Source organism: Ovis aries, chromosome 4 (genome assembly GCF_016772045.2).
Source record: "Ovis aries strain OAR_USU_Benz2616 breed Rambouillet chromosome 4, ARS-UI_Ramb_v3.0, whole genome shotgun sequence".
NCBI classification, from domain to species: Eukaryota; Metazoa; Chordata; class Mammalia; order Artiodactyla; family Bovidae; genus Ovis; species Ovis aries.
The window spans coordinates 33,768,844-33,796,012 of record NC_056057.1 but is presented as its reverse complement, the minus strand read 5'-3'; the positions used below and the strand labels follow the sequence as shown (position 1 = coordinate 33,796,012).

The 27,169-nt window shown below is 37.0% G+C and overlaps 1 protein-coding gene across 2 annotated transcripts in view; it reads left to right on the top strand.

Moving 5' to 3' along the window:
* LOC132659671 (uncharacterized) overlaps positions 1-25,783 on the top strand; it is a 43,657-nt gene extending 17,874 nt beyond the window's left edge. For both annotated transcript variants that reach the window (XM_060414584.1, XM_060414585.1), the window contains exon 2: positions 534-25,783. In XM_060414584.1, coding sequence (XP_060270567.1) covers positions 24,529-25,671 — 1,143 coding nt within the window. In that variant the 5' untranslated portion in view covers positions 534-24,528 and the 3' untranslated portion in view covers positions 25,672-25,783. The remainder of the gene's footprint in view (positions 1-533) is intronic.
* The last annotated feature ends 1,386 nt before the right edge of the window (positions 25,784-27,169 follow it).

Here is a 27,169-nt window from a genome sequence, read left to right as displayed (position 1 = left end):
GCACATCCATACATGACCACTGGAAAACCATAGCCTTGACTAGATGGACCTTTATTGGCAAAGTAATGTCTCTGCTTTTGAATATGCTATCTAGGGTGGTCATAACTTTCCTTCCAAGGAGTAAGCGTCTTTTAATTTTATGGCTGCAGTCACCATCTGCAGTGATTTTGGAGCCCAAAAAAATAAGTCTGACATTGTTTCCACTGTTTCCCCATCTATTTCCCATGAAGTGATGGGACCGGATGCCATGATCTTCATTTTCTGAATGTTGAGCTTTAAGCCAACTTTTTCACGCTCCTCTTTCACTTTCATCAGGAGGCTTTTGAGTTCCTCTTCACTTTCTGCCATAAGGGTGGTGTCATCTGCATATCTGAGGTTACTGATATTTCTCCCGGCAATCTTGATTCCAGCTTGTGCTTCATCCAGCACAGTGTTTCTCATGATGTACTCTGCATATAAGTTAAATAAGCAGGGTGACAATATCTTAGTTTTCTGAATGTTGAGGTTTAAACCAACTTTTTGAGTCTCCTCAGGGTTTCCTGTGAAGACCCTGATTGATCTGTCCTGCTTTGAGACAATTGATGATTCTTCTGAATTCACCAACTTTGCAGCCAGTTTGGAACAGATTCTGAGTCACTGACTGAAAGGTAATAGCGCTAATGTATTATTTATCCTTCCAACAGTTCTGTTATTAACAAGCTTGAGATTTTAGAAATTATACAGTTTAGTGTGATTTAGACTGCACCATCTTGAGAAATAAAAAACTGATTTTAGAACCAGATGTTCAAGCTGGTTTCAGAAAAGGCAGAGGAACCAGAGATCAAATTGCCAACATCTGCTGGATCAAGGAAAAAGCAAGAGAGCTCCAGAAAAAACATCTATTTCTGCTTTATTGACTATGCCAAAGCCTTTGACCATGTGGATCACAATAAACTGTGGAAAATTCTTCAAGAGATGGGATTACCAGACCACCTGACCTGCCTCTTGAGAAACCTGTATGCAGGTCAGGAAGCAACAGTTAGAACTGGACATGGAACAACAGACTGGTTCCAAATAGGAAAAGGAGTACATCAAGGCTGTATATTGTCACCCTGCTTATTTAACTTCTATGCAGAGTACATCATGAGAAACGCTAGGCTGGAAGAAGCACAAGCTGGAATCAAGATTGCCGGAAGAAATATCAATAATCTCCGATATGCAGATGACATCAGCCTTATGGCAGAAAGTGAAGAGGAACTCAAAAGCCTCTTGATGAAAGTGAAAGTGGAGAGTGAAAAAGTTGGCTTAAAGCTCAACATTCAGAAAATGAAGATCATGGCCTATTGTCCAATCACTTCATGGGAAATAGATGGGGAAACAGTGTCAGACTTTAGTTTTTTGGGCTCCAAATCACTGCGGATGTGACTGCAGCCATAAAATTAAAAAACGCTTATGTCAAGGCTGTATATTGTCACCCTGCTTATTTAACTTATATGCAGAGTACATCATGAGAAACGCTGAGCTGGAGGAAGCACATGCTGGAATCAAGATTGCCGGGAGAAATATCAATAACCTCAGATATGCAGATGACACCAGTCTTATGGCAGAAAGTGAAGAGGAACTCAAAAGCCTCTTGATGAAAGTAAGAGAGGAGAGTGAAAAAGTTGGCTTAAAGCTCAACATTCAGAAAACGAAGATCATAGCATCTGGTCCCATCACTCCATGGGAAATAGATGGAGAAACAGTGGAAACAGTGTCAGACTTTATTTTGGGGGGCTCCAAAATCACTGCAGATGATAACTGCAGCCATGAAATTAAAAGACGCTTACTCCTTAGAAGAAAAGTTATGACCACCCTAGATAGTATATTCAAAAGCAGAGACATTGCTTTGGTAAGGTCCGTCTAGTCAAGGCTATGGTTTTTCCAGTAGTCATGTATGGATGTGAGAGTTGGACTGTGGAGAAAGCTGAGCACCGAAGAATTGATGCTTTCGAACTGTGGTGTTGGAGAAGACTCTTGAGAGTCCCTTGGACTGCAAGGAGATCCAACCAGTCCATTTTGAAGGAGATCCGCCCTGGGATTTCTTTGGAAGGAATGATGCTAAAGCTGAAACTCCAGCACTTTGGCCACCTCATGCGAAGAGTTGACTCATTGGAAAAGACTCTGATGCTGGGAGGGATTGGGGGCAGGAGGAGAAGGGGACGACAGAGGATGAGATGGCTGGATGGCATCAGTGACTCGATGGACGTGAGTCTGAGTGAACTCTGGGAGTTGGTGAGGGACAGGGAGGCCTGGCGTGCTGCTATTCATGGGGTCGCAAACAGTCGGATACGACTGAGCGACTAAAGTGAGCTGAATCTTTTGGCTATGTCCCTGGTAAAGAATCTAATCTTGAATTTATACCCATCCAGGATGCATAAGAAATGTTGAATATTAATTGCCGCATACAAGAAGCAGACTCACTTTCTATATGTAATGGAAATAAAAGCTTAAATTAAAAGGTAACTCTTCCTCAAAGATTACTAGTTGGTATTTTAATCAGTTTACAGAGGATACCAGGCATTGTTTGCTTAATCTTTTCTTCAATAAATTCAAAATCTTTGAAAAATTTTTAGCAGTAGGTAGATTAAAAAAGAGCTATATAAAAGAGATGCTGGACTTAAAAAAATCAGTAAATATATTTGTCAGAATCATAAATCTCTTAAAATTCAAAAGAAAAAATGAAAACTGTGTTCCTTCAGAAATATTATACTTTTAAAAATGTACATCTGTAAAATATAGCTGATAGTATCAAGAAATAGTATGTAGTATATAAATTTTAGTAGTAATAATTGATAATTTTACCACATTAATTCAGTTGCCTAGTTTCCCTAAAGGAAATTTGATCATTAGATGTTTTCACTTAAGTTTTTATTATCTTTATGATCTTAATGGTATAGTAATTTCAAATAAGTAACATTTTGGTGATACAATTTATGAGCATCTCAAATTTAATCTGAAAGTTCTGTTGTTTGCTTTTTAATGCTAAAAGCATCAAGTTTTACTATAATTGTTTAAATCAGTTGAGCAGTCCTGTAGGCTTATAATAAATGGTTGAATTTAATTAAATGTTAAATGAGGGTAACAAAATCTGAATTCATTCAGCCTTTTGCATCTTAAAATGGGATCCATAAAAATCCCTGGTGCTTTTCTGTTAAAGTTCATTGTTATGTATTTTTAAAGGGTTATTTATTTTTCTTAGTTTTGATATTCAATATTTTCTAAATTTCCATGTTACCCTTTATGAGAAAATAAGTTTTTATGAAAACAAAGTGTCTGAAAACATTTTGAAATATTTTCATAGTTACTATATTGTGTTATCATTTTTTAATTTTATATGTCAATTTACAAATAATATTTTAAACCATATGAAATACAGTGGTGTTTGAGGTATCTTAATGTTCCACAAAGGTTTTATCATAAGACCTCAATTCCCTTGATTTGGTATACCATTTAGCATGTAATTTGTTCACAAAATACATAAACTACAAAGAAAACAAACCACGTTGATCTCGCCATGCTGAGTGATGGGGTAGACTCACTACCATATAAGTGGCACATCTCTCTGCCATCTTCTGAAACATGCCTCAGCAAAATATACATCGTAGACCTTAGACTGACTTCTTCACCATAAATGTTATTTCTGTAGAAGCCAGTGGACTGCTGTGTTGAGAATACAATCTCTAGTTATTTTATGGATAAGACTTCCACTAGAATGACAGTAAGAAAGATGATTCTGAAATCTGTGAATGTTTTAAGCTTGGTAAGATTAATAATTCAAAACATGCTTTTAAAAATGTTCCTGTAGATCAACTATGGTGGTCACTGTTGTTAGTATGGTTATGAATCATGAAATGATCTGTAACTTTCATGATGAGGTAGTTTATTAAAGATTCAGGTGTCTAGAAAGTTTCATATAGTATTGCCCCATTTTTTGCTATTCTAATAATTAACAAATTGCCTTTAATTTTGCAAAAGTTATATAATTATTTTGATAATATAGTGTGTTCACATAGAATTTAGTTAATGTAACAACTAATTTTTTCTATTCTTTCCTTGATAGAAGTACAAGTTTAAAATGTATGATTTCCTGGGTTTACAAGGCTTATTTTCTGTAGCTATTTTTATTTTTTTAATAAAAAGGCATTTAGTTAATCAGTTTTTTTCAGAGGAAAAACAAAAATTCACCCCAGGCCCACTATAGGCTGTACTGACACAGGCAGCAAAGAGAGCTTCATTCATTCTAACAGACTCATTATTAAAAAAAAAATACAAGACTTTTAAAATCACTATATTAATGTTGTCTGCAGTAATGCTATAATAAGTTGATGATCTTACTTTTCTGGAATATAGCTGAGAACCAAGAATTGATTACAGAATGGAAAGTTCAAAGAGGCCTTAGTTCATGTCTTCACTTCAGTCATTTTTTAACTTTTGCTCTGAAGCATAATCCTCTTCTCCAGTTAACTTCCATCTCCCCCAATAAAAGCCACTGCAGATGCTGGATATGTAAGTGGAAGGTCTTGTTGAAGCTGGGTGGGAATATCAGGCATTTTTCCAGCTCAGCAGCAATCACACCCCACCTCCACAGTACCACTTCGGGCAGCACCATTAATCATAGCTTAAAAATCACTAGTCTGTCTCCTACTGAAGCAATCCACCAACCGATATTTCCAGCTGGTGGACATACAGTCTTCATTTGAATACTGCTGATATCAGGGAACAAGGAACAGTACAGCAGGCCATTATTTTGGGGGCAGTTCAGATTGTTAGAAAATTCTGATGTATAATATAAGAAATCAACTTAGGTGACTGTGCTTTTCTGCCTCTTTTTAAAATTGTGAGCCTAATACATATTAAAAGTCGCTACTACATAATCCTTTTTCCTTAGTTCCCCTTTTCTTTCTTCAGGTGAAGTATCTCTAGTTCTTTCAGTCTTCTGGAACCACTGTAGTCTCATTCTTCGGGTTTATCAGTGGTTTACTGGATCTTAAAATCTGGTACTCAGAGCTGAGTAAAGTGCTTCAAATAGGTAACGTCTGTGTTGGTTGGGGTTTGAGATTACAGTGACTTTCTGATTCCCACATCACACTTTTGTTTATGTTTAAGTAAAGGCCAAGTAAAATCCCAAAGCTTCTAAAAGCTTAACTGTTGCTTGTCTTATGTTTTAGATTCTCTAAATCAGTTGCCAGAGATCAAGTTTGATAGGGACAAATGAAGTATTATTTTCCTAATCATTCTCTTCATTTATTCTTTTTAATATAAATTTATTTATTTCAACTGGAGGCTAATTACCTTACAATATGGTATTGGTTTTGCATACATCAACATGAATCTGCCATGGGTGTACACGTGTTCCCCATCCTGAACCCCCCTCCCTCCTCCCTCCCCGTACCATCCCTCTCTTTATTTATTTAAAAAAAAATATTTGTCTGTCTGTACCAGGTCTTAGCTGCCATATTTAGAAGTTTTTTTTAATGTTTCTGAAAATAGCTTTTACATTTTCACTTTTATTTCTATGTTAATTGACTTATGATCAGAGAATTTGGTCTGTATGGCAGATATTTTTGAAACATAAGGTTTGCTTAATGGCTTAGTGTATGATTAGTTTCAATAAATGTTCTATATTGAGAAGAATTTGTATTCTCCAATTCTTGATTATTTTTTTCAAATACTAGTCACATTTTTGTCAGTTTGATCTATTAATAACAGAAGCTTTAAAGTGTCATTCTGATGAATTTCTTAAGTTATTCTTAAGATATGTCTATTTTTGCTTTCTGTATTTTGAGTCTATTTTGATGCATTAAGTTTTAGAATTTTTATAGAGTCTCTTAGACTTCCCTGGTGGCTCAGAGGGTAAAGCGTCTGCCTACAATGCGGGAGACCCGGGTTCAATCCCTGAATTGGGAAGATCCCCTGGAGAAGGAAATGGCAACCCACTCCAGTATTCTTGCCTGGAAAATCCCATGGACGGAGGAGCCTGGTAGGCTACAGTCCACGGGGCCCCAAAGAATCGGACACAACTGAGCGACTTCACTTTCACTTTCACTTTTGGCCTCTTAAGGATTTCTGTGAGTTTTTTCCCCATGTGTTTGCCATGTTTAAAAGTGTATTTATTATATTTTATCTAGTATTTCTACTTTTGTGTTGGGAAGAGAGATTTTCCTTAAATTCCTGCTTTCCATTCCAAGGACAAATTTTTGCTGTCTCTAGAGAGAGTTCCAAACTTTTGTCTTCTTTTCTTCTTTGAAAGTTATCCTTACCCTTTGTTGTTGATTTGAGTGAGCAGTTAAACTTAATGGTCAAAGCGTGTGATGTTGTGATGTAAACAAGTCTGGCACTGATAGTAAGTATTCACTAGTTCCTTTTAGATAGTTTCTATTGTCATGTAATTAAAAAATACCCAGATCTCTAGGAGAGTCAAAAATGGCAACACTTCCTCTGTTGGCAGGGATCAAGAAAAAACTTCTGAAAGAGATTTCATTTGAGATGTCTAGGTCAAGATGCAGGCATTTGAATATCAGGAATAAATCATAGGTAGCATGGAGAGAGGAAATGAGTTATGTCCAGGAAATACTGAGGAGTTCCTTTTGCTTTACCCAGATAAATTCTGTGTGTAGAAGGGCAAAATAAGGGTAGAAAGGTAAGTTGGGATTGCTTTTTGAACCACTTTGAATTACATGAAGATTAAAGTTGGGAAAGATATTGTAAGAAGTTATTCAAAGTGTTTCAGAAGAATATATCAGAATCAAAACATTAATCTGGAAACAATATCTAGACACTTTGGGAGTTAGGAGAGCTTAGCGGTAGGGAGTCAGAATTGTTTGTTAAGTCTGATTGAAAGGTAATGAGAGTGTGAACTGGATGGCAGAGAGAACTGAAATGAAAACACAGAGGTACTGTGCAAGCAGAATCTATGGGACTGGAGAATTCACTGGTGGTCCAGTGGTCAGGACATCGTGCTTTAATTGCCACCATCCTGGGTTTAATCCCTGGTTGGGGAACTAAGATCACACAAGCCATGTGTCATGGTAGGAGAAAAAAGGTATACATATCTATAGAACTGGAGCGTTGCTTATGTGTAGTAAAGAGATTGGAGAATTGGAAAGATGGTTTTGAATGAAAGATGAATAAGAATCAGTGGTGCCAGAGAACTCAGCTCAGTACTCTGTAATGACCTATACGGGAAAAGAATCTAAAAGAGTGTGGCCATGTGTATAACTGATTAACTTTGCTGTACAAACAGAAACTAACACAACATTGTCAATCAACTATATGCCAATAAAACTTATTAAAAATGAAAAATACTCAGATGTGTGTGTATATATATATATGGATATTATATCACATATAATAATATATAATCACTGTTATTTAATAAATTCATATCTAGGTAATACAGTATACCATATATTATATATATATTTTAAAGTTTCAGTTCAGTCACTCAGTCATGTCCGACTCTTTGCAGCCCAATGAATTGCAGCATACCAGGCCTCCCTGTCCATCACCAACTCCCAGAGTTCACTCAGACTCAAGTCCATCGAGTCAGTGATGCCATCCAACCATCTCATCCTCTGTCGTCCCCTTCTCCTCCTGCCCCCAATCCCTTCCAGCATCAGAGTCTTTTCCAGTGAGTCAACTCTTCGCATGAGGTGGCCAAAGTACTGGAGTTTCAGCTTTAGCATCATTCCTTCCAAAGAACACCCAGGGCTGATCTCCTTCAGAATGGACTGGTTGGATCCCCTTGTAGTCCAAGGGATTCTCAAGAGTCTTCTCCAACACCACAGTTCAAAAGCATCAATTCTTCGGCGCTCAGCCTTCTTCACTGTCCATACATGACTACTGGAAAAACCATAGCCTTGACTAGTGGACCTTAGTCGGCAAAGTAGCGTCTCTGCTCTTGAATATGCTATCTAGGTTGGTCATAACTTTTCCTCCAAGGAGTAAGCGTCTTTTAATTTCATGGCTGCAGTCCCCATCTGCAGTGATTTTGGAGCCCCAAAAAATAAAGTCTGTTTCTACTGTTTCCCCATCTATTTCCCATGAAGTGATGGGACCAGATGCCATGATCTTCATTTTATGAATGTTGAGCTTTAAGCCAACTTTTTCACTCTCCTCTTTCACTTTCATCAAGAGGCTTTTGAGTTCCTCTTCACTTTCTGCCATAAGGGTGGTGTCATCCACATATTTGAGGTTATTGATATTTCTCCTGGGAATCTTGATTCCAGCTTGTGTTTCTTCAGGTCCAGCATTTCTCATGATGTACTCTGCATATAAGTTAAATAAGCAGAGTGACAATATACAGCCTTGACCTACTCCTTTTCCTATTTGGAACCAGTCTGTTGTTCCATGGCCAGTTCTAACGGTTGCTTCCTAACCTGCATACAGATTTCTCAAGAGGCAGCAGGTCAGGTGGTCTGGTATTCCCATCTGTTTTAGAATTTTCCACAGTTTATTGTGATCCTCACAGTCAAAGGCTTTGGTATAGTCAATAAACCAGAAATAGATGTTTTTCTGGAACTCTCTTGCTTTTTCCATGATCCAGCAGATGTTGGCAATTTGATCTCTGGTTCCCCAGCCTTTTCTAAAACCAGCTTGAACATCTGGAAGTTCACAGTTCACGTATTGCTGAAGCCTGGCTTGGAGAATTTTGAGCATTACTTTACTAGCTTGTGAAATGAGTGCAATTGTGTGGTAGTTTGATCCCCCTTTTTCTGAGTTTCCCCTTTATTTACACATAAATTCACCTATTTGCATCCTGTAGCCCTGGCTTTTAAATACTTTTTTGTTCCTGTAGATTCAAAGTTTTATTTTGTATTTGACAGTGAAGTCTGTTCCTGGGTATTACTCATTGAAACGATTAAGGGCATTATTTCATTCTTTTTTATGACTGAGCAATATTTCATTGTAAATGTACCACGCCGTCTTTATCCATTCCTCTGTCAGTGGATATTAGGCTGCTTCCATGTCTTGGCCATTGTAAACAGTGCTGCAGTGAACACTGGGCTGCATATATCTTCTGGGAGTATGGTTTTCTCCAGATTTGTGGGAAGAAGTGGAATTGCTGGATCATATGGTAGTTCTATATTTAATTCTTTTAAGGAACCTCCATAGTGTTCTCCATAATAGTTGTACCAGTTTATGTTCCTGCCAACAGCGCAGGAGGGTTCCTTTTCCTCCACACCCTCTCCAGCATTATTATTTGTATACTTTTTGTTGTTGGCCATTCTGACTGGTATGAGGTTATCATTGTAGTTTTGATTTGCATTTCTCTAATAATTAGTGATGTTGAGGATCTTTTCCTGTGCTTTTGGCCATCTGTATGTCCTCTTTGGAGAAATGTCTCTAGATCTTCCTCCTATTTTTCGGTTGAGTTGTGTATTTTTCTATATTGAGTTGCATGAGCTGTTTGTGTATTTTGGAGATTAATCCCTTGTTGGTCTCTTTGTTTGCAAATGTTTTCTCCCATTTTGTGAAAATGGTTTTCATTTTGTTTATGCTTTCTTTTGTTGTGCAAAAACTTTTAAGTTTAAATGGGTCCCATTTGTTAATTTTTGTTTTTGTTACTCTAGGAGGTGGATCCAAAAAGATATTGTTGCAGTTTATGTTATAGTGTTCTGCCTGTTTTCCTCTAAGAGTTTTATAGAGTCTGGATCTTATATTTAGGTATTTGATCCATTTTGAGTCTATTTTTGTGTATGATGTTGAAGAATGTTCTAGTTTTATTCTTTTACATACTGTCTAGTTTTCCCAGCACCACTTATTAGAGACTGTCTTTCCTCCATTATTTTATTCTTGACTCGTTTGCCTTATTAGTTGACCATAATGCATAGATATATCTCTGCACTTTCTGTTGTGTTCCATTAATCTGTTTTTGTGCCAGTCTCATGTGCCATGACCAAATATTTTGTAGTATACTTTGTAGTATAGTTTGAAGTCAGGGAGCCTGATTCCTCCAGCTCTATTTTTCTTTCTCAAGATTGTTTTGGCTTTTGAGGGTTTTTTGTATTTCCATAAACTGAAAACATTTTTTGTTCTAGTTCTGTGAAAAAATACTGCTGGTAATTTGATATGAATTGCATTGAATCTCTAGATAGCTTCGGGTAGTATAATTATTTTGACAATATTTTCATTCTTCCAATGCAAGGACATGGTATATCTTCTGTCTGCTTGTCATCTTTGATTTCTTTCATTAGTGTTTCATAGTTTTATGACTACAGGTCTTTTGCCTCCTTACGTAGGTTTATTCCTAGGTATTTTATTCTTTCAGATGTGACAGTAAATGGGATTGTTTTTCTTTCTGCTCTTTCATTGTAAGTATATAGGAATGTAAGAGATTTTGCTTACTAATTTTGTGCCCTGCAACTTTACCAAATTCACTGATGAGCTCTAGTAGTTTGGTGGTGTCTTTAGGGTTTTCTGTGTGTACTATCACATCATCTATAGACAGTGACAGTTTTACTTCTTCTTTCCCAATTTGGATTCCTTTTATTTCATTTTCTTCCTTGATTGCCATGGCTAGGATATCCAAAATGATGTTGAATAAATGTGGTGAGAGTAAACATCCTTTGTCTTGTTCCTGATCTTTGAGGAAATGCTTTTATTTTTTCACCATTGAGAATGATGTTACCTGTGTGTTTGTTGTATATGACCTTTGTTTGTTGAGATAGATTCCCTCTGTAGTCACTCTCTAGAGAGTTTTTTTTGCTAATGGGGTGTATCACATCGAGTGATTTGCATATATTGAAGAATCCTTATTTCCCTAGGAGAAACCCCACTTGATCACAGTGTATGATCCTTTTAATGTAATGTTGGATTTGGTTTGCTAGTACTTTGTTGAGGATTTTTGCATCTATGGTCATTAATGATAATTGGCCTGTAATTTTCTTTTTTGTGGTATCTTTGTCGGGGTTTTGGTATCAGGGTGATGATGACCTCTTACAATGAGCTTAGGAGTGTTCTTTTCTCAGCAGTTTTTGGGAGGAGTTTCAGAAGGATATTGCTATTGTTGCTTTTTTGATTTCCATTTGTATGGACTACCTTTTTCTGTCCCGTCACTTTCAGTCTGGATGTGTTCTTAGATCTGAAGTGAGTCTCTTGTAGATAGCATATATATGGGTCTGTTTTTGTATCCATTCAGGCAGTCTGTCTTTTGGTTGGAGCATTTAATCCATTTACATTTAAAGTAATGTTCCTATTGCCATTTTCTTAATTATTTTGGATTTGTTTTTGCAGATCTTTTTTCTCTTCCTCTTTTTCTTGGCTTCTCTTCTGATTAAATCCCATGGACAGAGGATCATGGTGGGCTACAGTCCTCAGCGTCACAAGAGTTGAACATGACTTAGCATCTAAACCACCACCACTTGTAAATTATGTATTGCTTTTCCTTTGTTACCTTTATTGTTTTTCTTTGTGCTTAATTTTTTCAGTTTGATTAATATGTGTCTTGGCATGTTCCTCCTTGCCTTTATCCTGTATGGGACTCTCTGTACTTTCCCGAACTTGAGTCAGTGTTTCCTTTCTCATGTTAGGGAATTTTTCAGCTATAATCTCTAAAATATTTTTTCTCAGACCCTTTCTCTCTCTTCTCTTTCAGGGACCCCTATAATGTAAGTGTTGGTGTGTTTAATGTCCCAGATATCTCAAAGGTTAGGTTTTACATTGTAATCCTTAATCAGTGACTATAAAAATAGTAAGAGATGTAGAAAAAAATCTAACAGCTAAATTAAAATGGAATGCTGAAGATATTCAAATTACCCAAAAGAAGGTAGAGGGGACAAAGGCTAAGAGAAAACAGTCAACTGGTAGAACTAACTCCAGTTGTATTATTAATTGCATTAAATATAAATGACCTAGACACACCAATTAAAAGAGATCATTTGGGGGAAAAAACTCAACATATAAAATTTAAAAAAACTTTACTATAGTAATACAGATAGTTTAAAAGTAAGAGATATAAAAAGATATTCCATGCAGAAACTAATTGAAGGAAAGTTGGAGTGACTGTATTAATATCAGATAATGTGAATTCCAGAACAATGAAAATTGATGTGATTGAATGTGGGCATTAACATAATAAAGAGAGAGTCTGTTTGTCCAGAAGACATAAAAAATCCTGAGACATACATTTAACATAGCTTCAAAAAGCAAAAACTGATGGAACTGACCTGAGAATTAAAGATAGAAAAATCTACAGTAGGGACTTCCCTGCTGGTGCAGTGGTTAAGACTCCATACTCCCATTGCAGGGCATGGATTTGACATCTGGTCAGGAAAGTAAGGTCTCACATGCCTCACAATGTGGCAAAAAAAGAGAGAGAGAGAGAGAAATCTACAGTTGTACTTATCAACTACAGTGTCCCTATGTGGATGCTCAGTTGTTCATTTGTGTTTGACTCTATATGACCCCATGGACTATAGCCCGCCAGGCTCCTCTGTCTGTGGAATTCTACAGGCAAGAATACTGGGTTGGGTTGCATTTCCTACTCCAGGGAATCTTCCCAACCCAGGGACTGAAACTTCATCTCTTGAGTCTCCTGCTTTGGCAGGTGGATTCTTTACCAACTGTACCATCTGGGAAGCCCCATCAACTACAGCACTCTGTAATAACCAGTAGGTCAGATAGACAGAATATCAGTCATATAGAAGATCTGAACAGCATAACATAACAGCAATAATGTAAAACAGCATAAAAATATTGCAGCAATAAAGAATAAAAAATAAAACAGCATGTAAAAATATTATAACAGCAATAATATAGAAGATCAGAACCAACTGACTAAATCCCAACAGCAGTAGGTTGTATGTTCTTTTCAAGGGCAAATGGAACATTCAAAAAGATCTTACTCTGAGCCATAACACAAACCTTAACAAATTTAAAAGAATTAAAATCATACAAAGTATGTTCTCTGACTCTAACAAAATTATACTAGAAATTAAGAACAGAAGCATCTGAAAAATCACCAACTATTTTAGAATTTTAAAAAAAATCATAAGTAATTCATATTTCAAAGAGGAAGTCTTAAGGAAAATTAGAAAGTATTTTGAACTGAATGAAAAGTTAAATGCATCATACCATTTATGGAATGAAGTTAAAGCAGTGTTAGGCATTAAATAAGGAAGCTTGTATTAGAAAAGAAGAAAGGTTTAAAGCCAATAATTCAAGATTCCACCTGAAGAAACTAAAAAAACAAGAGAAAATTAAACCCAAAGCAAGTGGAAAGTTCAGAATAATAAAGATAAAGGCAGAAATTGATGAAATTAAAAACCTAAAAACAATAAATAAAACCAATCACATGAAAGGCTAGTTGTCTTAAAACATTAATACATTTTAATTTTATTAACTCTTGGTCTAGAGTGAGCAAGAAAGAAAAGACCAACTACCAGTATCAGGAGTGAAAGTGGGCATATCATTATAGATCCTATATTCAAAGGATAAGTAAATACTATGAACCACTCTTAACATAAATTTGACAGCATGGATGAAATGGATCAATTTCTTCAAAGACAAATCCTAACAAGACTTAACAGAGAAATAGATAACTTGCCTAGTCCTGCATCTATTAAAGAGATTGAATAAGTAGTTGAAAACCTTCCAACAAATGAAACAAATGGTCTCTTTTATAAGGGCCCTAACCCCATTCATGAGGGCTTATGATGTGATAACCTCCCCAAAGCCCCACTTTCAAACACCATCACACTTGGGGATTAGGTTTCAGTGTTGGAGAGACACAAACATTCAGTGTGTAGCTGAAATCTACAGAAGTCTACAGCAGGGTAGTGCTGCTTAGCTTTAGGATTAGTGACGTTTTGGACCTGATAATTCCTCTAGAACTCAAGATTGTTAAGATGTCAGTTTTCTCTCTATTGATCAGTAGATCCAGTGTCCTCTCAAAATGTTAGCAAGCTTTTTTTGTAATGTGGGAGACCTGCGTTCGATTCCTGGGTCGGGAAGATCCCCTGGAGAAGGAAATGGCAATCCACTCCAGCACTCTTGCCTGGAAAATCCCATGGATGGAGGAGCCTAATAGGCTACAGTCCATGGGGTCGCAAAGAGTTGGACACAACTGAGTGACTAACACTTACTTACACTTACGTATTGGTAAAAGCCTTCGTATATACATAAATATATAAGTTGCTAAGTCGTATCTGACTCTGTGATTCCATGGACTGGCTCTTCTGTGCATCGGATTTCCCAAGGCAAGAATTCTGGAGTGGATTGCTATTTCCTTCTCAGGGGATCTTCCCAACCCAGCGATCAAACCTGGGTCTCTGGCTTGGAGGACAGATTGTTTACCACTGAGCCACCTGGGAAGTAGAATGGAGTAGAGTCCAGAAATAAGAGGCACACAGATAGGCTTGATTGGTTTTTTACTAAGAAGAAAAGGCATTTCACTGGTAAATTGATCATCTTTTCCAAAAAATAGTGCTAGAACAATGGGATTCAGGTCAGTTCCTTCACTCAGTTGTGTCCGACTCTGCCACCCCATGGACTGCAGCACACCAGGCCTCCCTGTCCATCACCAACTCCCAGAGTTTACTCAAACTCATGTCCATTGAGTCGGTGATGCCATCCAACCATTTCATCCTCTGTTGTCCCCTTCTTCTCCCACCTTAAATCTTTCCCAGCATCAGAGTCTTGTCAAATGAGTCAGTTCTTTGCATCAGGTAGCCTAACTATTGGAGTTTCAGCTTCAGCTTCAGTTCTTCCAAGGAATATTCAGGACTGATTTCCTTTAGGATTGACAGGTTTGATCTTCTTGCTGTCCAAGGGACTCTCAAGAGTCTTCTCCAACACCACAGTTCAAAAGCATCAATTCTTCAGCACTCAGCTTTCTTTATGGTCCAACTCTCACATCTATACACGACTACTGGAAAAACCATAGCTCTGATTAGATGGACCTTTGTTGGCAAAGTTATGTCTCTGCTTTTTAATATGGTGTCTAGGTTGTTTATAGCTTTTCATTCAAGGAACAAGCGTCTTTTAATTTCATGGCTGCAGTCACCATCTGCAGTGATTTTGGAGCCCCCGAAAATAAAGTCTGTCACTGTTTCCATCGTTTCCCCATCTGTTTGCTGTGAAGTGATGGGACCGGATGCCATGAGCTTTGTATTTGAATGTTGAGTTTTAAGCCAAATTTTTCACTCTCCTCTTTCACTTTCATGAAGAGGGTCTTTAGTTCTTCTTTGCTTTCTGCCATAAGGGTGGTGTCATATGCATATCTGAGGTTATTGATATTTCTTCCGGCAATCTTGATTCCAGCTTGTGCTTCATCCAGCCTGGCATTTTGCATGATGTTCTCTCCATATAAGTTAAATAAGCAGGGTGACAATATACAGCCTTGATGTACTCCTTTCCCAATTTTGAACCAGTCTGTTGTTCCATGTCCAGTTCTAACTGTTGATTCTTGACCTGCATGCAGATTTCTCAGGAGGCAGGTCAGGTGGTCTGGTATTCCCATCTCTTTCAGAATTTTCCAGTTTCTTTTGACCCACACAGTCAAAGGCTTTGGCATAGTCAATAAAGCAGAAATAGATGTTTTTCTGGAGCTCTCTTGCTTTTTATGTGATCCAGTGGATGTTAGCAATTTGATCTATGGTTCCTCTGCCTTTTCTAAATTCAGCTTGAACATCTGGAAGTTCACGGTTCACATACTGTTAAGGCCTGGCTTGGAGAATTTTTTTTTTCGCTGTTTTATTGAGTGCATTTTTATTTATTATTTTATTTGGTTGATTAAAAATTTTTTATTTATTTTAATTGGAGACTAATCACTTTACCATATTGTGTTGTTTTTGCCTTACATCAACATGAATCTGCCATGGGTATACACGTGTTCCTCATCCTGAACCCCCCTCCCTCCTCCCTCCCTGTACCATCTCTCTGGGTCATCCTAGTGCGCCAGCCCCAAGCATCCTGTATCATGCATTGAACCTGGACTGGTGATTCATTTCATATATGATATTATACATGTTTGAATGCCATTCTCCCAGATCAAATTTTGAGCATTATTTTACTAGCATGTGAGATGAGTGCAATTGTTCTGTAGTTTGAGCATTCTTTGGCATTGCCTTTCTTTGGGATTGGAATGAAAACTGACCTTTTCCAGTCGTGTGGCCACTGCTGAGTGTTCCACATTTGCTGACATATTGCATGCACACTTTCACAGCATCATCTTTCAGGATTTGAAATACCTCAACTGGAATTCCATCACCTCCACTAGTTTTGATTGTAGTGATACTTCCTAAGGCCCACTTGACTTCACATTCCCGTATGTTTGGCTCTAGTTGAGTGATCACACCATCGTGGTTATCTGGGTCATGAAGATCTTTTTTGTATTGTTCTTCCGTGTATTCTTGCCACCTCTTCTTAATATCTTCTGCTTCTATTAGGTCCGTATCATTTCTGTCCTTTATTGAGCCCATCTTTGCATGAAATGTTCCCTTGGTATCTTTGATTTTCTTGAAGAGACCTCTAGTCTTTCCCATTCTATGGTTTTCCTCTATTTCTTTGCATTGACCACTGAGGAAGGCTTTCTTATTTTCCTTGCTATTCTTTGGAACTCTGCCTTCAAATGGGTATATCTTTCCTTTTCTCCTTTGCCTTTCACTTCTCTTCTTTCACAGCTATTTGTAAGGCCTCCTCATACCATCATTTTGCCTTTTTGCATTTCTTTTTCTTGGAGGTGGTCTTGATCACTGCCTCCTGTACAGTGTCACAAACCTCTGGTCCATAGTTCTATATTGCAAAAAATCAACTTTGAGTTTTACCTCACACCACGTACAAGAATTAATTCAAAATGGGTCTTAGACTAAATATTAAAAAATAAGAACCGATAAAAACATAAAACATCTTTGTTATGTTTAATTAGGCAAACATTTTAGGTAAAACAACAGAAGTGTAATCCATGAAGCAAAAAATGATGACGTGTAGACTTCAGGAAAATTACTAACTTTTGTCCTCCAAAAGACATTGTTAAGAGAATAACACAAGCCATAGGCTGGGAGAAAATAGTTGCTAACCACATGTTTGACAAAGGGCTTGTATCCAAAATATGCTAAGAACTATGAGAATATAATAATTATTATTTTTCCCATTCTGAAGGCTGTCTTTTCACCTTGTGTATAGTTTCCTTTGTTGGGCAGAAGCTTTTAAGTTTATTTAGGTCCCATTTGTTTATTTTTGCTTTTATTTCCAATATTCTGGGAGGTGGGTCATAGAGAATCCTGCTGTGATGTATGTCAGAGTGTTTTGCCTATGTTCTTCTCTAGGAGTTTTATAGTTTCTGGTCTTACGTTTAGATCTTTAATCCATTTTGAGTTTATTTTTGTGTATGGTGTTAGAAAGTGTTCTAGTTTCATTCTTTAACAAGTGTTGACCAGTTTTCCCAGCACCACTTGTTAAAGAGATTGTCTTTAATCCATTGTATATTCTTGTCTCCTCTGTCAAAGATAAGGTGTCCATAGGTGTGTGGATTTATCTCTGGGCTTTCTATTTTGTTCCATTGATCTATATTTCTGTCTTTGTGCCAGTACCATACTGTCTTGATGACTGTGGCTTTGTAGTAGAGCCTGAAGTCAGGCAGGTTGATTCCTCCAAGTTCCATTTTTTCTTTCTCAAGATTGCTTTGGCAATTCGAGGTTTTTTGTATTTCCATACAAATTGTGAAATTATTTGTTCTAGCTCTGTGAAAATACCGCTGGTAGCTTGATAGGGATGGCATTGAATCTGTAGGTTGCTTTGGGTAGTATACTCATTTTCACTATATTGATTCTTCTGATCCATGAACGTGGTATATTTCTCCATCTATTAGTGTCCTCTTAGATTTCTTTCACCAGTGTTTTCTAGTTTTCTATATATAGGTCTTTAGTTTATTTAGGTAGATATATTCCTAAGTATTTTATTCTTTTCATTGCAATGGTGAATGGAATTGTTTTCCTTAATTTCTCTTTCTATATTCTCATTATTAGTGTATAGGAATGCAAGGGATTTCTGTGTGTTGATTTTATACCCTGCAACGTTACTATATTGGCAATTATATGCCAATAAAAATGGACAGCGTGGAAGAAATGGACAAATTCTTAGAGTAGTACAACTTTCCAAAACTGAACCAGGAAGAAATAAGAAATCTTAACAGACCCATCACAAGCACGGAAATTGAAACTGTAATCAGAAATCTTCCAGCAAACAAAAGCCCAGACAGCTTCACAGCTGAATTCTACCAAAAATTTAGAGAAGAGCTAACACCTATCCTACTCAAACTCTTCCAGAAAATTGCAAAGGAAGGGAAGCTTCCCTACTCATTCTATGAGGCCACCATCACCCTAATACTAAAACCAGACAAAGATGCCACAAAAAAAGAAACTGCAGGCCAATATCACTGATGAACATAGATGCAAAAATCCTTAACAAAATTCTAGCAATCAGAATCCAACAACACGTTAAAAAGATCATACACCATGACCAAGTGGGCTTTATCCCAGGGATGCAAGGATTCTTCAATATCCACAAATCAGTGTAATTCACCACATTAACAAATTGAAAAATAAAAGCCATATGATTATCTCAATAGACGCAGAGAAAGCCTTTGACAAAATTCAACATCCATTTATGATAAAAACTCTCCAGAAACCAGGAATAGAAGGAACATACCTCAGCATAATAAAAGCTAGATATGACAAACCCACAGCAAACATTATCCTCAATGGTGAAAAACTGAAAGCATTTCCCCTAAAGTCAGGAGCAAGACAAGGTTGCCCACTTTCACCACTACTATTCAACATAGTTCTGGAAGTTTTGGCCACAGCAATCAGAGCAGAAAAAGAAAGAAAAGGAATCCAAATTGGAAAAGAAAAATTGAAACTCTCACTGTTTGCAGATGACATGATCTTCTACATAGAAAACCCTAAAGACTCCACCAGAAAATTACTAGAGCTAATCAAAGACTATAATAATTTGAAAACATCTAACCCAATTTAATAACTGACAAAAGATTTGAACAGACCCTTCATCAATGAAAATATGCAAAAGGCATGTAAAACACATGAAAACATGTTCAGTATCATTAGTTAATTGGGAAGTGCAATTAAAACCACAGGCACTGCTGGACTCTATACCCATTTCTAGTAGGGATGTGGGGAAGTTGAAATATTAATGTGTTGCCAGTGGGAATGCAAAATGGTTTCCCAGAAGCTAATTCCTTTACTCAAGAGAAATGGAAATTTATCTTTACACAAAGATCTGTTTATAACAGCCATATTCATAATCACTAAAAACTAGAAACAGCCCAGTGTCCTTCATGTGATGACTAGATAAATCAACACAGTGCATACAAACTGAGAAAAAAAAGGAAAAAAAAATCTTCTCTGTATACAGCAAGCTTTATGAATGTTGGATGTATTATGCTAAGTGAGAGAAGTGAGACTCTGAAGGTCAGATACTGTATGCTTCCATTTTTATGACATTCTAGAAAAGACCAGACTGTCATGTCAGAGAAGAGTTTCAGTGGTTATCAGGGATTAACGATTAGAGATGTTGATGTTCATACTGTCAGCATGAAGGAGTTTTTTTGGGTCATAGAACTGTTATGTATCTTGTGATCATGGTTACATGATTGCTTGCATTTAAAAAATGCACAGAACTCGGCTTGCCAGGTGGTGCTGGTGGTAAAGAATGCACCTGCCAATGCAGGAGGTGCAAGAGATGCAGGTTCGATCCTGGAGTAGGAATTGGCACCCCACCCAGTATTCTTGCCTAGAAAATTCCATGGGCAAAAGAGCCTGGCAGGCTACAGTCCATGAGGTCACAAGCAGTCGGACACAGCTGAGAGACTGAGCACTCTGAATACCAACAGCAAACTTATTGTACATTAAAATATATATTTTTAACTTCCTCTAATTCTGTCAGTTCCCATTAAAACATTTTAAAATGGCAAAGATCCCACTCTTTCATTGTAATACTTAAAATTACCATTCCTTGATTCTTGGTTACCTTAGGAAGTTGAGTAAGTTTCCTAACATAGTAGAAAAAAAAAAAAAAAACCCAAGGAAGATAGCCATCACCCCTTCACATTTTTCGTGGCTAAATATAACTCTTCATTTTTCCTCTGCTTTGGCAACAAGTCATAGTGTGAGTTCCCTGTACTTTTCCTGGAGCACATGCTTTAAACTTGACATTGCACATATGCCTTCTCTTTTTTCTTTTTTCCCCTAATCTTCACACACACACACACACGCACACCCTATTTATACCATTCATTCTCTTATTTAACAATCCATCTAGATCCTCTGCTATCGTGTGGGATACAAAGATTAATAAGGCATGCTTTTGCATGAAATCAGTTCTGGAGGGCAAAGGGAAGGTACATTAACAAACAGTGATGTAGATTAGTATGGTTGAGTCATAGTAGAAGTATTAACGAGCGTGATGTAGCACAAAAGAGTGAATAATTCTTTCTGCCTTCTTGTTTCAGAGGGGGGTCCACACAAGAAAAACATAAAACTGCCTCAAATAAAAATTTAAATTTCATTAAAAAAATGTCATTTGTGACTTTGAGAGTAGTAGTGCATTGTAGACTGGACAGTCTAAGAAAAATATGAAATTTAGCAGTAAAGTGGTCAGAAAAAATCTTGAAAAAACATCTTGCACACTTCAACTAGGTGATATGGAGGTGGGATATAGTGGTGAATTTTGTAAAGTTTATTTGAAAAATAGCTGATTAAAATGAAAAAGCTGTGAGTATCATAGAGGACAAAACCTATCAATTAGTAATATACTAAAACAGGAACAAATATAATGAGATACTATTGATATATCAAATGGCCAAATGTAGTAAGATACTATTGATGTATCAAATTTCCTATGAATTAGTTTGCTAATTAAACTTCCTAACTTTGGGCTTGCTGACTCACTTTGAGTTTAGATTTTTCCTCAGTTCTCAACATTGTTCTCTAGTTACACTATGCACAGAGAATCCTCTTTCTGATTTTAAATTGCTGTGCTCTAGCCTTATTGGTCTTCTCCTTTTTCTTAAGTAACCAGACACTGCTATCATAGAGGGAGACGGCAATGGCACCCCACTCCAGTACTCTTGCCTGGAAAATCCTATGGATGGAGGAGCCTGGTAGGCTGCAGTCCATGGGGTCGCTAAGAGTCAGACACGACTGAGCGACTTCACTTTCACTTTTCACTTTCATGCATTGGAGAAGGAAATGGCAACCCACTCCTATGTTCTTGCCTGGAGAATCCCAGGGACGGGAGAGCCTGGTGGGCTACTGTCTGTGGGATCGCACAGAGTTGGACACGACTGAAGTGACTTAGCAGTGGCGGCAGCAGCTATCATAGAACACCATTGCACATCTTCATCTGAATGGTTAATTCCCCATCTGTTTCAAAACTGTTCATTGAAGTGTAAATCCTTCCAGCATATTTTAAATTAGAACTCACCTCACCTCCTTTCACCTGAAGCATCCCTGACCTTTTTTCCCTGTCCTGGTTATTTTTTAAAGTCTTAACTTCTGACATAGGTGATTTACTCATTATGATTATTGTTTACTGTATTCCTTTACCTCTGCTAAAGTATAAGCTTTGTTAGGCTAAAGATCTTTGTTTCATTCATTGATGTCGCCTAGATTTCTGGAACAGTGCTTGGGATATGGTAGGCACATAGTGAATATTTGTTGGAAAACAGAACTCTTGAGAAATTTTCCAGTTCTTGATCCCCTGAGGACTAATCTATGGGCTGGTTTTCTGTGGGGTTTTTTTTTTTTTTGGTTTGGTTGTTGTTTTTTTTTCTCTGATAGTATCTGGATTCAGACACTTAAAATAAGATAGAATGTCTGTGACTTGACGTTTTAGAATTTCTGCAATCCAGTTGAACTGTAATGATACCTAAGCATTGTTCAGGAACGCTGGCTTGAACCTCAAAGCTCTTCCTGACTTAAATAATAAATAGTTACCTCCCTATGAGGCCACCTTTTGAAGTGTGGTGTAAACACTGTTAGAAACAATGGTAAAGATAAACCTCTCCATTTGGCTCTTGAATTTTCTTTGTTCATTTTTGAATGTTTTCCAACTTTTGAGTCTTAGTTTCCACATAAAATGAGACTTGAATTGTTTCTGCAGTAACATTTGAACACAACTCACCCAATAAAACTCACCTACTCAGGCCAAAAAAACATGATACAATAGAAAAGAAAGTGGCTCTGAAGGTTGCCAAGGTTTGGCTTTTAGACAATGGACAAGGCCACTCTGTTCTTGGAATGTACTTCCATGGTATACTTGGAAATGCAGGAAACCTTCAGCAGATTTTGTATCTCAGAAAATCATAATATTCAAACATTCTTGAAACATCCAGGGTTATATGTAGATGGTTATTTTCGTTCAGTGTCTTAAATTGTATGTTTTAGTTTCTAAGTCGTATCCTGTTCTTGCAACTTCATGAACTGTAGCCCACCAGGCTCCTCTGTCCATGGGATTTCCCAGGCAAGAATACTGGAGTGTATTGCCATTTCCTTTTCCAGGAGATCTTCTTGACCCAGGGTTTGAACCTGCATTGACAGGCAGATTCTTTACCATTGAGCCATGGGAGGAGCCGCTTAAATTGTATAGGAAATAAAATTAACCACTATGTAGGATAGTAAATTTAAACTTCAAGTAGTAAATAAGCAGCTGTGTAGAGTCTAAAAACAGAGGACTTCAGTCTGTAAGGCAAGTATGGTTAAAAAAATGTAACTGGAAACATTGAAGTATCACTCAAGTTTCCTTTTCTTCATATATCTTTTTTGATTAAAATGATATCCATATACTTTTATGTATTCCTAAGCTTATAGCCCTTATCATTTCTTGTTTTCCTGATGCCTTTTGAAAAACTTCTTTCTTCATTTTAAGATTTTATCCCATAAAGACCATGTGGACTATTTGTTTATATTCTTGTTAATGTTCTACTATGTTTTTAAAAAAAGGAAAGAAAGGAAGAAAATTATAAAGCTCTAGCATGATTCCTTAATTTAACCCCTTTTTGTGTATCTATGCTTTCATCTTCTTGGATTATCATTGTTCTCTGCCTTCCCTTTTACTCCTACTCCATATAAAAATGTTGAGGGGTTCACATATAAAACCTTAGAAGTATTCATAAAACCTTCCAGAAACCCCAGATAAAATTGCAGCTAGCAACTTTCTGTATATCTGTCACATCTGAATATATATATATATAGACAATATGTGTATTTTCTTTGTTATGACCTGTGTTTTGCTGTTAGTCATACTATATTTTTCTACTTCATTTTGTTTTATTAGCATTTTAAGACTTGAGATTAAATTCATATAACATAAAGTTCACAGGTGATTTATAGGGGACTGGAATGCAAAAGTAGGAAGTCAAGAAACACCTGGAGTAACAGGCAGATTTGGCCTTGGAATACGGAATGAAGCAGAGCATAAGGCTAATAGAGTTTTGCCAAGAGAACACACTGGTCATAGCAAACACCCTCTTCCAACAGCACAAGAGAAGACTCTACACATGGACATCACCAGATGGTCAACACCGAAATCAGATTGATTATATTCTTTGCAGCCAAAGATGGAGAAGCTCTATACAGTCAACAAAAACAAGACCAGGAGCTGACTGTGGCTCAGATCATGACCTTATTGCCAAATTCAGACTTAAATTGAATAAAATGGGGAAAACCACTAGACCATTCAGGTATGACCTAGATCAAATCCCTTATGACCATACAGTGGAAGTGAGAAATAGATTTAAGGGACTAGATCTGATAGAGTGCCTGATGAGCTATGGATGGAAGTTCGTGACATTGTACAGGAGACAGGGATCAAGACCATCCCCATGGAAAAGAAATGCAAAAAAGCAAAATGGCTGTCTGGGGAGGGCTTACAAAAAGCTGTGAAAAGAAGACAAGTGAAAAGCAGAGGAGAAAAGAAAATATGTAAGCATCTGAATGCAGAGTTCCAAAGAATAGCAAGAAGACATAAAGCCTTCCTCAGCGATCAATGCAAAGAAATAGAGGAAAACAGAATGGGAAAGATTAGAGATCTCTTCAAGAAAATTAGAGATACCAAGGGAACATTTCATGCAGAGATGGGCTCGATAAAGGACAGAAATTTTATGGACCTAACAGAAGCAGAATATATTCAGAACAGGTGGCAAGAATACACAGAAGAACTGTACAAAAAATATCTTCACGACCCAGATAATCACGATGGTGTGATCACTCACCTAGAGCCAGACATCCTAGATGTGAAGTCACGTGGGCCTTAGAAAGCATCCCTATGAACAAAGCTAGTGGAGGTGATGGAATTCCAGTTGAGCTGTTTCAAATCCTGAAAGATGATGCTGTGAAAGTGCTACACTCAATATGACAGCAAATGTGGAAAACTCAGCAGTGGCCGCAGGACTAGAAAAGGTCAGTTTTCCTTCCGATCCCAAAGAAAGGCAATGCCAAAGAATGCTCAAACTACAGAACAATTGCACTCATCTCACATGCTAGTAAAGTAATGCTCAAAATTCTCCAAGCCAGGCTTCAGCAGTATGTGAACCATGAACTTCCTGATGTTCAAGCTGGTTTTAGAAAAGGCAGAGGAACCAGAGATCAAATTTCCAACATCTGCTGGATCATGGAAAAAGCAAGAGAGTTCCACAAAAACATCTATTTCTGCTTTATTGACTATGCCAAAGCCTTTGACTGTGAGGATCACAATAAACTGTGGAAAATTCTGAAAGAGATGGGAATACCAGACCACCTGACCTGCCTCTTTAGAAACCTATATGCAGGTCAGGAAGCAACCGTTAGACCTGGACATGGAACCACAGATTGGTTCCAAATAGGAAAAGGAGTACGTCAAGGCTGTCTGTCGTCACTCTGCTTATTTAACTTCTATGCAGAGTACATCATGAGAAATGCTGGGCTGGAAGAAGCACAATCTGGAATCAAGATTGCCAGGAGAAATATCAATAAGCTCAGATATGCAGATGACACCACCCTTATCGCAGAAAGTGAAGAGGAACTCAAAAGCCTCTTGATGAAGGTGAAAGAGGAGAGTGAAAAAGTTGGCTTAAAGCTCAGCATTCAGAAAATGAAGATCATGGCATCTGGTTCCACCACTTCATGGGAAATAGATGGGGAAACAGTGGAAACAGTGTCAGACTTTATTCTGGGGGGCTCCAAAATCACTGCAGATGGTGACTGCAGCCATGAAATTAAAAGACGCTTACTCCTTGGAAGGAAAGTTATGACCACCCTAGATAGCATATTCAAAAGCAGAGACATTACTTTGCCAACAAAGGTCTGTCTAGCCAAGGCTATGGTTTTTCCAGTGGTTCTGTTTGATTGTGACAGTTGGACTGTGAAGAAAGCTGAGCGCCGAAGAATTGATGCTTTTGAACTGTGGTGTTGGAGAAGACTCTTGAGAGTCCCTTGGACTGCAAGGAGATCCAACCAATCCATTCTGAAGGAGATCAGCCCTGGGATTTCTTTGGAAGGAATGATGCTAAAACTGAAACTCCAGTACTTTGGCCACCTCATGGGAAGAGTTGACTCATTGGAAAAGACTCTGATGCTGGGAGGGATTGGGGGCAGGAGGAGATGGCTGGATGGCATCACCAACTTGATGGTCATGAGTCTGAGTGAACTCTGGTAGTTGGTGATGGACAGGGAGGCCTGGCATACTGCAGTTCATGGTGTTGAAAAGAGTCGGAGACGACTGAGCGACTGAACCTAACTGAAAGTGTACAATATACTGGATTTTAGTATATGCACAGTGTTGTGCGACTATCAGTGCTGTCAGTTCTAGGACCTTTTCATTATATTATAAAAGAACCTTTGTATCTACTAAGCAGTCACTTCCTTTTCTCTCCTCCCCACTATCCCCACCCCATTTCCTTGAAACCACTAATATGCTTTTGGTCCTTACGGATTTACTTCTGAACATTTCATGTAAATGAAGTCGTAAAATATGTGGCTTTTATGTTTGGCTTCTTTAATTTAGCATGTTTTCAAGGCTAATCCTTCTTGTACGGGTACCACAACTTCATTTCTTTTAATGGTTGAATAATGTTCCATTCTATAGACTCACCACATTTTGTATATTCATTAATCATTTAATGGACATTTAGATTGTTTCCATTTTTTTCTACAGCCGCAGTCCTATTATAATAGTTCTGTTATGAATAGTCATTTACAGGTTTTTGAGCATTTATCTTCTCTTGTTTATACTGCCATTTCATTTTAAACAAATATATAATATTTGATTGTATGAATGAACCATAATTAATGTAATATTTACTTATCAAAATTTTTTACCAAATTTCTGTCTCATAAACATGCTGCCATATATCACTTAAAAATTTTTTTCACAATTTTCTAATTCTTCAAAATTGTTTTCTATTAATGATAGTAGCTAATGAATTCTTAGAATTGTAATTACTGAAATTAAGGGGTGTGCACATTATGATATATATGTACTATGTTATGTTTAGTGTATGTTGCTATATTATCATCTATCAGGTTGTACCAACAATAGTATATATGGTTATTTTCTCATATGCTAATTATACTATTATATTACTATTTTTAATTTGGTAAGGGGAAAATTTTTTTGGTCTTCTATTAATATGAAATATATACAACATTTTGTTATTTTAATTTGTTTACAAATGAGATTGAATGTATGTTCGTGTTTACTTATCTCTTTTCCTAACTTCCAGATTATGACTTTGTTTATTTGTTTTGTGGATTTAATTTTTTGAATTAGTCTAGAATAAAAAAGAATTAATTATGTACATTATGTGGAACTCATTATTTTATAGCCCATTTTGGTCAATGACTTTTATTAGTCTTCTTACGTAAATATTATTGGTTGTTTATTATTTTATTTTTATGTTTCACTTGAAAGTTCATTTCTGTTTTTAAACATCTGAAATATTTTTCTTGTCTTAGTTTCACATTGTATATGGTTTTGAATGTTTAAAATTCTGAAACACACAATGGCCACATAGTTGGTGATTTGCTCCTGTTTGAAGTATGTCATTGTTATACAATCACACTAACACTTAATTAGAGTACTTGTTGTAGGCGTTTTTAGGTGAAGAGCAAGAAAGATATCTCAAGTTTTTATATTTTATTTGGTGATAGGAACA